Source organism: Elaeis guineensis, chromosome 16 (genome assembly GCF_000442705.2).
Source record: "Elaeis guineensis isolate ETL-2024a chromosome 16, EG11, whole genome shotgun sequence".
Taxonomy (NCBI): domain Eukaryota; kingdom Viridiplantae; phylum Streptophyta; class Magnoliopsida; order Arecales; family Arecaceae; genus Elaeis; species Elaeis guineensis.
In genome coordinates this window covers 45143440-45156754 of record NC_026008.2, presented here as the reverse complement: position 1 = coordinate 45156754, position 13315 = coordinate 45143440, and the positions used below count along the sequence as shown (strand labels likewise).

At 36.9% G+C, this 13315-nt stretch overlaps 1 protein-coding gene across 1 annotated transcript; it reads right to left on the bottom strand.

Moving 5' to 3' along the window:
• On the bottom strand, nt 1-12481 carry LOC105059148 (beta-adaptin-like protein C). The gene is made up of 15 exons (XM_010942369.4): nt 12295-12481; nt 10892-11089; nt 9676-9789; nt 9316-9566; nt 7247-7382; nt 5523-5702; nt 5335-5427; nt 4062-4273; nt 3871-3934; nt 3591-3770; nt 2979-3071; nt 2494-2900; nt 2188-2377; nt 1898-2101; nt 1-477 (listed from the first exon to the last, which is right to left on the bottom strand). The coding sequence occupies exons 1-15, from the start codon at nt 12379-12381 to the stop codon at nt 181-183; spliced, it is 2706 nt and encodes a 901-aa protein (XP_010940671.1). The 5' UTR covers nt 12382-12481; the 3' UTR covers nt 1-180.
• Nucleotides 12482-13315: the final 834 nt, after the last annotated feature.

Below are 13315 nucleotides of genomic sequence, written 5' to 3'. Positions count from 1 at the left end.
TAAAACGAAAGAATAATACGAGTAAGGTCCTGAGAAGGATGTTCCTAACCTAGTTCATTGTTTGCAGATTTGTCAAAAACCGAACTGCATAAGAATAGAAACCCACAAGCTTACACGCTTTCCACCAACAATCAAAAAGAAATGAAGTAATGAATTTTACACAAATTATAAAAATCTGCATCACTTTAGAAGAGTCTCCATGGCTTCGAAGAACAGTGGTGCCAGTTCGGGGCTTGATGACTTGACTGCACATTTTACACCAGGAATACCAACGACAACTGTAAGCTCTATCAAGAATGAAATACCTCGAGGAATCTTGGCCGAGAGATACAAGAGCTCTTTGTTTGTGTTTCTGCGCTTTGCTACAAAGAACACATTGGATGCACCCAAACGTTCAAGGGTAACATCAACACTATTGACAACAGAGTTTGTCAACTCCTTCGAGACCTCATTTGCATCAGGAAGTGATTTCCATGTCTGCATGCAAGAGAGTTAATTATAAGTACAACATGTAAATACCCCATTTCCAAGAAGAATTAAAGATGTAATCAATGCCATTGTTATCTGCAACTAAATAATCAAATACTTGTTTCTATAAAGTAAGTACAACAGAACATGCCGTATAAATCAGATTAAAAAAAAAACAAAATTTTTAATATTACAAAAAAGAAAAGTCTGTACATCATTACTCCTGATAGAATTACTTGGGTGGTAACTTTAATAGTCCTCTGAAATACTTCTGCTTGGAAATGGAACTTAAAGAATGGTACAACTTAAACAGCTGAGAAATCATTTTAAAGCTCATTCAAGAGATTCAGCATGAGCAAGAAGATCAAGGGGAAAATGTCATGCCCTTCAAATCTTCATCTCTGTATGACTTCAAGCGGGATGTGAGCTTCCACAAAATCAGAGCCCATCCAAAGTGTCCTCTCCTTATTAATCATTGCGATCCCATTCCCAACTTTCCAGTAAACCATGTTTTTATTCCAATCAGAGAGGGTCTATCTTTTTATCTGTCCCTGTTTATATGAATTGCACTTCTTATCAAAGCCATCTATTATCAAAACAATTGACTATCATCTATTGCACGCGAATTGCTTGTGGCTCCACTAGTGAGACTATCAGAAGCAATAAAACATTGAATACGATATGTTCCGCAATGTGTGGCACAAAATAACAGGCTTAATTTACAAAGGCAAAGAAAATCTAAGTGATAGAATATAAGATAAATACAAGGAGCCTTTTCCAGGGTAATGGTCCTTATGATGAACTCTATCTTGAAGCTCCCCTTACAGAGCTTCTTGCGTTCATGAATACCATCTGGCAGCGTCACTTATGACCGTTAAAAGTAACATTGAAATTTGGATGCCGTGAGCATCTAAAAATAGAAGTTTCAATTAAAAACAAGCATTTGCTAATATTCATATCAGCAATATGTTAAAGAGGTTATCGGCACCGCAGTATAATTCGCTGGATGCAGTAGCAACGGGTCAACTTGAACCAAAAACAAAGACTAAAAAAATTGAAATCTTAAACCAAGGCTTGGAATAAATTATTAAATCCAGATCATGACGAACAATTTTTTGACAATGATCCCAATTGAACCATACAACCCCAACCCAACTCCTATGTTAGCAATGTGTGTCTTTTTCTTTTTCTTTTTCTTTTTTTTTTTTTTTTTTTTTTTGTGGGTGTGGTGGGTGTGTGGGTTGGGGGGGCAGCATGGGCTCAAACCCGGCCCAGCCACTCTAGGGGGATAGTAGTGGAATGCAAACAGAATTGAACTTCTTTAAAAATGGATCCAACTAATGCTTTGAACCGACACAAGATTTGTTTGCAATAAAGGAAAAAAATGTTGAGTAGAAAGGAAAACAGTCACAGTGCTTAAATCACTTACCTCCAGAAAATTTGCACGCTCCATTCTACCATCTTCCACAAAGAACACATGCAATGAGATTTTATCATTGAAATACCAGACTGGCTGCTGGTTATTTTTCACTGCAACCTGCAGAAGTGAGGTTGGAGGCCCAGGCGAGACATTCTGGAAAAGAACCATAGGTAGAAGGGTGCTGGCTGATGCTCCAGGTTGCAATGGTGGAACCTAATAAAAGAAAAGAATGCCCAATACATATTAAGTATTGACCAACCAACATCTTAAATATCTGGAGTTCTAGATAACATAATCACCTGTAGAGGTCCAGCAGCTGCAAGACCAAATGTATTTTTGTTGAATTGTATCATGAAGCCATCTAGCGCAGCCTGTGTATCATTCTCAAATAACAAACTATAAAATATTTGGCCATCACGCTGCATCAGCTGTCCACTTATTTGTAGACCTTGACCAGTTGACGAAGGTAGTAATACAGGTAAAGGAGGCCTGCCTCAACAATTAAAGTAATTACTACATGGACAAGCAGGAGGTTTATCAATACCTCAGAATGCAATGGAATAGACTAAAAAGAAATGCAGAAATATAAATCATGTAAACCTCACCCTGAAGGCGGTGTTGCTGGCTGGTCAACAGGTACAATGGCATTATCCAGACCAATCAAATCGCCAAGTAAATCAGGCATAAAAGCAGCAGGTGAAGAGGGTGCTGGTGCTGGCACTCGCTGCGCTGTTGAAGCAGGTGGAGCAGTACTTGGACTAGATGGGGCAGGTGCACCATCAACTGCATGAGATGGTGACTCAGAATACCCGGTTTCACCCCCATCAGGATACTCATCATCATCTGGTCGAGGTGCAGCTTTGGCACGGCTTACAAATGCATCTGGAGGCTTATGATAGACAGAAGATAAGGTAGCAATGTTTGCAAGGAGCTCATCAAGAAGTGAAGGATCAAGCTGATTTGAATCATCACTGATTACTGGCTTCTCAGCTAAAACAACATCTTTAGCAGCCTGAGAAAAATAATAGAATCATTCACCAAATAATATGGCATTTTGAAAATAACTGACTATCCAAAGGGCTTAACATACCTCAGGATCAGTGGAAAGAAGACGCCAATATATGTAGGCACGATCACGCAAATCGGGATTGTCGGTCTCCACTGTGGCATTATTAAGAACAGCCTGTAGCACATGAATGCATGCAAATTAGAGTGCTACATAAAAAACAGAATTGCTTTTCACAGTTACACAATTAACCCCACAAAGGTCTATAGAAGTCAAATGTTTTTCATGTATGAGGGAAAAAAAGATTTGCTAAAAAAATATAATATGTCAAATGCTGGTAATATTGTACAGAAGAAAGGAGGGAAGGAGGTCCAGAATTCTAGACTTCTTTGAGAGGATTGTACGTGAAATAATAATGATTAATTTGTAAAAGAATGCCTTCTGTGCATTGGAAGATCCACACAGCTGACGAATTCACTATAAGATTGATGCTCCCTTTATCATCCTAAGTGACAAGTATAAATCTGTCCTGAAAAGTGAATCCAAGTTCCAATGAAACTGGAATGCACAATCAGCAACAAGTTTGAGAAAAGTACAATTCTTGTTGATACAAAGCTCAATGTATACTTTTTTATCAGCAATATGGCAACATCAATTTAAGTTCAAGTCGAGTGAACATAAATAAATAAAGGAAACCTGAATCATCTGCTGTGGGCCTTCAGTTGGCTTCTTAAGAAACAACTTGACAGTTGCAGTGAGTAATTGCAGTTGAACAAGTGAAGGCTCTTCTGGGAAGCTTTCTAGAAAGCTCTCAAGGAGCTCATCAGCATTGTCAATTCTTTCTGCATATTCCCCAATTATCCAAATCATTGATGCCTGCATCAAGAAAAGCAGTTGGGCAGAAATAAAAATACTAAATACATTAAGTTAGAACTTAAACTATTTTTCTAATTAATCTTCAAGAACGAGAGTTTACCTTAGCTTCTGGCTCATCTAGTGTGTCCAAACTCTCACAGAGAGTTGCAATGATGGATTCATAGCTGTAAATATAAATTACAGTGCATAATAAGGTCTGAAGTTAGAAAGCAGCCTATGCATCCTCGTTTTAAAAATGAAAAACAAAAGAAGAAGGGCATCCACAACAAGCATTAAATAACCCACACTCACGTGTTCGGATAACGCCTGAAGATATCCTTGATAACAATGATAGCCTCCTGCACAACATAATTTACTTTTATCTTTATGAGCTCTAGCAACACGCTGATGCACCGCTCAGCAGCTCTCTCTAATTTTATGGCACAGCGACCAATTGCACGTACAGCCTTCCGAACAAAGTCAACATCTACTTCTGTAGCATACTCTTTGAACTCCAACAGAACCTGAAAGGAAGACCATTAATTTCCGAAAAAGAGGTAGTACCAAAATTTCAAAGCCCTCGAATGCACAAGTATTACTACAAATGCCAGAAGTCTCAAAAAGGACTATTAAAAAAAAAAAAAAGAATGAAAAGCTAGTTAAATGTTGTCCTACAATTTAATAAATCACAATAAGATTTTAGTATTGACAACATGCTTGCTCAAAAAACCTTGCTCAGAATACAACCATGAAATATGTCAACTGTCATCAAGAAAAGCTGCGTTTCAGCATCTTGCTACATGTCTGTAAGGTACATATTTCAGTAAAGGCGCACTGGAGGCTGCATAAACCTTTTGACTGTAAATTCTAGAAACCAGGCATTACTAGAAGAGGTTATTCTTCATCAAAGAGCTCAGATAAAAAAAACAGGAGTGGATAGAATATATAGGGGAAAGAAATTGCAGTAGAACTAGAGCTGGTTGGATGATGTGGAGAGGGGCATCTGGAGTATTATAGGTGCATGCCTTCAAGATTTAAGGAGAAATTTTATAGAACAACGATAAAGCCTAAAACATCATATAGCTTGGAATATTTGCAACAAAGAAAATATACAAAAACAAGTTAAGTATGGTACATGTGAGAATTTTAAGATGGATGTATAATAAAACTAGAAATAGGTTGAAAAATGAACATATCGGAGGAGTTGTAAGAATTGCATGAATTAAGAACAAAGTGATGGAATATAGATTAAGATGGTAATGGACATGTACTTCAAAGATATGAGAAAGCTCCAATAATGAGGGGTATATTAGTTTGTACCAACAATTGTAAGAAAAGGGAAGACAATAAGATAACATGGAAGGAGGCCATAAGGAAGGACAGGCAGAAGTTCACTAAAGGTGGCCTTACATAGGAAAGCCTAGTGAATGAGAATCCATAAAGCTGGATGCAATTAATACACATTGTAATTTCTTCTAGAACACCCTTCTTAGAGTAATGGAAGAAAACTCATACAAAGTAAGATTAATAAAGCATGTAATTGAAGTTGTTCATCTGAAATCACATGAAAATTTTCAATTAATACCTGATCTATGTTCCGATCAGATGCAAGCTTTATCATAATCTCCAGTTTCTCCATCTTAACATAAATTGGATCATTGTACTTGCAGAAAAAAACCTGTAGGCAGTTTACTCAGAACAACAAAAACTGTAACAATAATTTAAATGAAGAAATCATTGAGAATTCAATACAACATATTCATCTAATTTCACCTTAATTTCATGTGCAAGTATTGTAGGTCGTTTCTGTACAATAAGATTGATGTTGCGTAATGCTACATACTGTATTTCAGGTTCTGCAGAAAGAAGAGTTACTAGAGGAGGTGCCATCTTCTTGCAAAGATTTCGGACCACATCAGTACTAGTAATAAGTTCCATCTGCTGAAGAATCATCTGCAGCAATCAAATCCATGATCATAAACCTTGCAAATGAGATGTACAAAAGCAAAACTTCAGTTATGAACCACAGGTGTTCCTTTGAAAAGCAAACTAGATAAAACAATCTCCATATGCTACCTTCATATGATTAATTGCGATGTTATATAGCCAATATTCCCTTCCAGTTCACTTCAAGAAGGTGCCTAGAAAAGTTTAGGGATTATAATCATCTTCCAAAGTTCTCATTCTTTGGGAAATTTGAGGCCTTTCCTATCTTCTACAAATATTCAATCTTTTAAAACCATTCATAGTTCCACAACCATGAATGCTTTCTTCTCTTCCCAACTGTTATAAATCATTTTCAAGAAAATGCAATTTTCTCATATAAAAGATTGAATGATTTCCATCGTTCTGTTTGGTTGCTGTACCACACAAGAAAACCATACATTTTCATGTCAGTCACACACATATTTGTCCTAATATAACATATGGCTTGTCAATCTTCTCTTTCTGGAGTACCTGTTGTATCTAAACCCTCTAAGACAACTGACTAGCCTCTCGTAAAGATGTTGTGCCTTGCAACATACAAACTCTGTGAATCAGGTTTCCATCATCTCCACTTGCAAGTCATCTACACCTTTTCATATCAACTCATATCCAAATCCATAATGTACAACGCCACCCCCACACCCCACCAAAAAAAAAAAAGATTAAAAAAAAGAACTCATCTCAATTTCTCTACTTTATTCCATTGAAACATTCCCTTAAAATATTGCTACATTTCCCCTCTATTATTATCCATAAACAAGAAAAAACGAAGAAAAAGGAGAAGTCCCCAATCTGTCTGATCATCAAGGATAATCTAGTAGACCCTTCCCCACCTCATCACTCCCAAAAAAAAGGTGACCTCATGAGGGTGTGCAAGGCATATCTCCATGAAATTTAATAAGTGGAAAAATAAGAGCTTTCACACGATGCATTTGCTCTAGTACTATCTGCACACTCTCCACCTAGATGTAGTCCCATTATCCCTGCCCAAACTCCAATGATCTAATGACAAATTTGTGATCTTGCATGTCATAGACTAATCTAAGGAAGACAATTATAATCTCCTCTGCAGTCCAAGTATAGGCAAAAACCAGAAAATTGTTCTGTTCTGTTAGAACATCCTATTAAATGTAACATTTAAATGCAAAGTAGCCTACTTTGTTCATATATATATATATATATGTGTGTGTGTGTGTGTGTGTGTGTGGGTGGGTGTGCGTGGGTGTGCGTGTGGATTCTCCTGCTACATAAGAAATATTTTATACCGGGCACTTAAATGCAACCATATGAATGATTTTTCAAAGAGAACCATATGAAATGCTATTCAAAATGCATGCTAGTTAGGCATCAATCAATGAAAACAAAAATTGTTATATTTAAGATTCATCATGGTGCTAGACCAAGAATATGCCGTAGCTGTCTTTTCTGTACAAATCAGTTATTCATGTTGCCCTTCTTCCCATTAATGTGCAAACAAATAATCTTAAGAAAAACTGGAAGAGTATACATACTTTGACAGCAGAAAGCACAACTGCACAATTTGCATGCTGGAGACGTGGTGTAACTCTTTCCACTATGTTTTCAGCTTCACGGGCATCAGATGCTTTGTACCTTGAAAGGGCATCCAAAATGAAAACCTGACCCCATCTGCAGAACAATCAGATTCTCCTCATAATCTAGTTTTGAGCAGCTATAAAACGGAAATGCACCTTTGCAACAGAAAAATGTATAAGGTTATTTTTTGTTAAAAAAAGTTCTATAGGTTTAGTATTACACATATTCAGCAACTACCAATAACAATTTACTATCTTATTAGATTGATTGCTAGGAGGGGAGGAAAAAACATCTCAAGCTAATGCAAAAATGGTACACCATAATAGGAATCAATGAAGCCCAAAAAACACCCATTTTATTCAAATGGATGTTCCTACACAAATGGATTTGAAATTTTGTATTCCCTGTGCAGTAAAAATATCAGACCCCTAATCTAACCATTTCAGCACTATTTTCCTACTTATATATAAATTTATGCTTTCAAGTTTTCTGTTCTGGTTAACATCATGACTCTGTAGTTTTTTTATGGCCAGGAATTCTACCATCTTCCAATGAAAAACTTTAGTTTTCAGATTTTCGAGTTTGGCATGATGATTCACCAACATAATCATTTATTTAGCAATTTTTGAACGTAGACTCATGCAATATAGTCAATATAAATGTATGCTTTCAAGTTTTCTGTTCTGGATAAAATCATGACTTTGTAGTTTTTATGGCTGGGAATTCTACCATCTTCCAATGAGAAATTCTAGTATTTCAGATTTTCAAGTATGGCATGATAATTCACCAACATAATCATTAATTTAGCAATTTTTGAACATAGACTCATGCAATATAGTCAAGAAATAAAGCACATCCAACAATTCATAATGGATATCTTTTAGAACATCAAGAGGAATTCCCCAATGAGGTTAATTGTTAATATTTGTTGTCTGAAAAACTCAACTTCTGACCAAAAAAATGCTTGTCATTCCTCTATTCCCATTTTAACCAATTTAGTCTATTATTACAAATATTATAATGTCTTGAACATTTTTGCTTTTTATACATGTTTACTTGTGATATCTCAGTTTGGCACATGAAGGTTTCTCTTCTTCATTACAACAGAGGCTAGAGAATGTAACAGCATCAGCTCATCATCGATCAACACAAATAGGTAGGTGTAAGTAAGATTGTAATGAAACTTGACAGGTTGTGAAGCACAAATATTCCTAAGACTTATCACTACAAAATATGTTACATGAATTTATTGACAAACACATATGTAAGACTGTAACTGCTGCTGACCATCAACCATATTGACTTCGCATGATAATCCCAAATATCAACTATATCCAAAGGTACCATGCGGTACAAGTGTGGGAGCCCATCTCTCCGATATGTACATATAACAGAGACACCAATGTGGTTGCTGGACAATTGCATATGAGAGAATGCATCACATTTTGGTAAAGTTATGTATCCCACTTCCTTGTATACACTATTCTTATATAAAATACAAGCTTTTGTATATACTTATGATATATGACTAAATGGCTACCAAAAAAAAATTACATAAAGTAAAACAGAAATCTATCCATCACATGTACTCTAAACAACCATGCTTGATGGGATTGCAGCCATCTATCAAATGCTCCTTACTCCTGATCAAGCACGAGCACAACACAAGCCCAACAGATGCACAAGTATAAAATACTGATTGTGAAGGTATATTTGCATGGACACCATGTAATGGATAGCATAAACTGGCACATATTCATGCCATCATATTGATTATATAGGCAAATTTAGCTAGTTATCCTAATTCTGGTTTTTCACAAGGGAGTAACTGTTAATGATGAGTAATCATTATGGTCACAGGAGGGACAGCATTCATGCACAGTGATCATGATAAAGAACCGCAGAAGATCTACAATCAAATAAGTCCATGAATAAAGAGCATAGGGTTGCAGACATATGCCCCATAAACTACTTATCAGCAAAACAGTGGCAATGATGAAACCAGCTTTTCCATGCATAAACTTACTCAGTGCATTCATTCAATGCAGTCAGGAGTTTTGAAAGAGTATGACTGGTGAGCTCAAAAATTGGTCTAGTACTACATTCTTGGATCTCTGCAAGTGCTGCAACTGCATTTGCTACTACCATCGGATTATTATCAGATATCAAGTCCTTGAGACTCTCAAGGAACCCCCTGTCTTCCACTAACTCAGCATTTATATCATAAAGCTTAGCTACACAAATGGCTGCAGTCTTTCGAACATAAGGATCATCATCCTGTATAAATTAAAGTAAATTAAATTACGATTCATAATGAAGAAAACATATGACCCTGCACAAAAAAAATGACAGAAGTAATTATACATGTGAAGGAACACAAAGGGACCTTGAGGCATCTCTGAAGAGGATCACATAGATATTCTGTAATTTTGTCAACACGAATGCATCCCATTGTCCTCACAGCCAAAGCACGAATTAGTGGATTGGGATCTTGTGAATCCTGCAAAGATGATATGGCATATCCAATATAACTGCAATTAAATTTAAGAAATGTCGGAAATTGTTGCAAAGAATTAATATCCAGGTTCCCAAGAAGTTCCCAAACAAGTCCAAGTAGCATCAAAAGAAAATCGAGTATATATCAATTGCAACCTTGAAAAGCAAAACTGAGTACTTGAAAGCACCAATTTCTGATCTGTTTTATCCAGTGTTACAACATTGCAAAAGATCGTCACTTAGCAAGGAATTGCATTGACAAAAAATAATCTAGAGGATCTGCACAGTTGGCTATTGATGACCAGGCTATCTGTTCAGAATATTTACAGCATCGAGCAACCATAAACAAAATTCTGCCCAATGAACCACTATCTCAACCAGATAGTTATAGCTGCAATGTTAAGCATTCCATCATCTCTTAGGTCATATCTTCCATGTGTCAACCCAGATAATTGTCAAAAGGTGTGTCAGTTATCATTGTATAGGGGGATAAAAAACAGGTCATTACTCAAGAAAAGAGCTTTCACCATTTGCTAAACAAATCAACTACCATTACCATTGGATTGTGACATAACCTTGCTAACGATCGCATGTTATTCAAAAAAATCTTGTGAATAATTTGTATAGTGACATGATAACTGTTTGCAGTGTTTCATAGATTGATAAACATTCAATTACAAACATATGAATTACATAATGCATCAAATGCTTTACTATCGCAACTTATAACTTATAAGATATCACTTCATGCATATATTTGCCTCATACGAAATTCATATCTTTCTTTTTTGTGGGCAATCTATCCCATCTTCTTCATATTTAATAATTTTCTGTATCTCCAAATTCCAGTAATTATATCCTCTTCATGCACAACAATTGAATACTACTACAAAGCTATATGCTGAATGTATTGCTCTAAACATTCAAACAGATGTTCAAACACATTATTGTAATTATGCAGCAGACCACTCAAAGTAGGTCAATTATATGTCAAAAAGACATTTAGTCTCCAAGATTCAAAAACCAGAGATGCATAACTTCTATAAAATCCTGCTACATAAAATGCTTTTTGTAAGTATTTTTATAGCAAGTAGGATATATCTTACCTTAACAAAGGTATTCACAGCAAGTATGGCTAGATCAGGTTGGCTTTTAGCATAGTTTATAAGATATAAATACACGAGTTTCTTCAGCTCCAAATTCTCTGTTTGCATGCAGTTGACGACATCTGTGAACAGTGATGAAACATCTTTTCCAACAGTCATTGCAGCTATCACTTTCTTCACTGCATCCTTCCTTTTGTCCTGCAAACCAGACAAAGTGACATAAGCTTCTTACAATCGACTACCAAAATATTTCATCTCTTAATAAAATCTAAAACTCATCCCTTAACAAAATCAAAATCACAATACAAAAAGACTGAACTGAAGTAACCTTAACAAAACTAGAGGTCATGATTCACAAAACATATAGCCCTATTCTGTTTCTGTAGATCACATGGTGCAAAATACTTCCTTGTGTTTTTCCATGTAAAATTATCTACTCAACAACCAAGTTGCTAGCAGAACACATAGTCACTAGGCCGATGGTTGTCCTATAAATGTATGCTGATTAGAGCACATCTATATCTAACTAGGAAACCTTGAAGACAAATAATGGGAAGAACGGATCAAAGAGCTGATTAAACGTATGGTACAGCATCGAACAAGTCCTGGTAAGGTCTTAGTTGCAGACTTGCAGCTCTTTTTACATTCAACATGGGAAGTTCCACCATGTTGGTTTTTTCACGTCCTGCTGTGCCGAACCGTAAAAGCCATAAACTAGAACAGAAGAAGTGGGAACGCTGAAGGAGCATAGGAATGATATTCTTGCACAAGGATAACAGTTCAAAGCAGCACCAGGATCAAGAGCACCGTAGCACATTACTTTTGTGGGAGCCAATATACCATGCTAACAAATCTACAGACAAGAACTGAACAATCCTTACTTTGCCTCCTTTGCCAAGGAAATTGGAAAGAAATTCTTTAAACTTCACTTGAATATCATACAACTTAGATACAATATTCTTTCTTCAAAACATTTTGCTTCACTTTGTTCTAGCTTCTGTGATGATACGTCCGAAAAAAGAAAAATAGAACCACATCATAGAACTCAACCCAGAAAAAAGAGAGAGAATGTCGTCCTAATTTTGAGGGAAAAAAACAAGAAGTCGGAGCAAAACTTGTGTTAAGCTTATCCTACATGCCAATCACAGTTTTCGAAGATCAGATTTATACTTCGTGAAACCCATTTAGGTAAAAAAGGGGGGAAAACTACGAAGTCATCGCCCAGGTTCACACATCGCGAGATCCAGTCAAAGACAAGAAACATTCGAAGCGGAGAACGATGGATCTGAAGGCATCTATCTCGATCCGTAAGCTAGCACAAGAGATCCGGCGATAAGAACCCTGATTCATTTCGATCCAACGGAAGGGGGCAAAAAGAGAGAGGAGAGGGGAAATTTATGGACCTTGTACTGAGAATTGAGCTCCTCCTTGAGCTCGGGGATCTCCCCCTTCTTGGTGGTGGAGAAATACTTGGAGTCGTGGCCGCTCATCGTTGCTGAGCCCTCCTCCGCTTCAGCGGATGCTTCCTGTTCCTCGGTCTCGGTCTCGGTCTCGGGCACGGGGAAGGAAAAATGGTGGGTTCGCCGGCCTTCTTATTGGGGAAATCTGAAAACGGGAAGGAAAGTTCTGTCCAATGATCCACATGATCGCGCCACGTCAGCTATACTCCAGATGGACGGCCCATATCTAAGTCCATGGAAGAAAAATTAAGACCAGATTTGTGTTTGGTTTTATGCCCCGTTAAACAAAGCCGGTCGCTGTGAGTCTGAGAATGGCGGAGCAGGCGGTGGCGTCGCATGCCCGTGCAAACGGGAGTATTTTCCGATTTTTCCTTTTTTTCTTTTTTTTTTAAATCTGAACTGAGAGTTTTTTTTTTTTTTTTTTTTTGATGAAAGTGGGAGGGAGATCCACCCAGATTTTTATTTTTGTAAAGGGATACAGTGGATAGCGGTGGGATCTGCTATAAGCTAATTATAAGGAGTAGGCATCTTTTCAAGTCTCATCCATTTAAAAAGCCCATACGGACGTCCAAGGACATATTGAAGGAGATACTGATATTAAAAGATCCCAAGCACAAGTTAGTTGAGTTCTCAGGGTAGTTTCCTAGATCTCTCACTCTCTTTCATTCCTGCTCGAGAACTTCGAGCATTTCTACCATTCTTGTCTTTTTCCAACCCTCGCAACAAAAGGCTTATTCTGCAAAAATATCAAGCAGCTCAGAGTATAAATTCTCTTACTCCTTTCTTTCTAAAGGATCCAACAGATTAGCGCCACTATAATATATCAGATCTGTCAATTGATTTTTTTGGATAGAAGGCGATTCCCGTCTTCCCATATTTGCAGCACTGAATTATTGGAATCGAAACTTTGAAAAAATTTGTTGCCAAATCTCTTTGAAATATTCACATAGAATCATCAGATGGT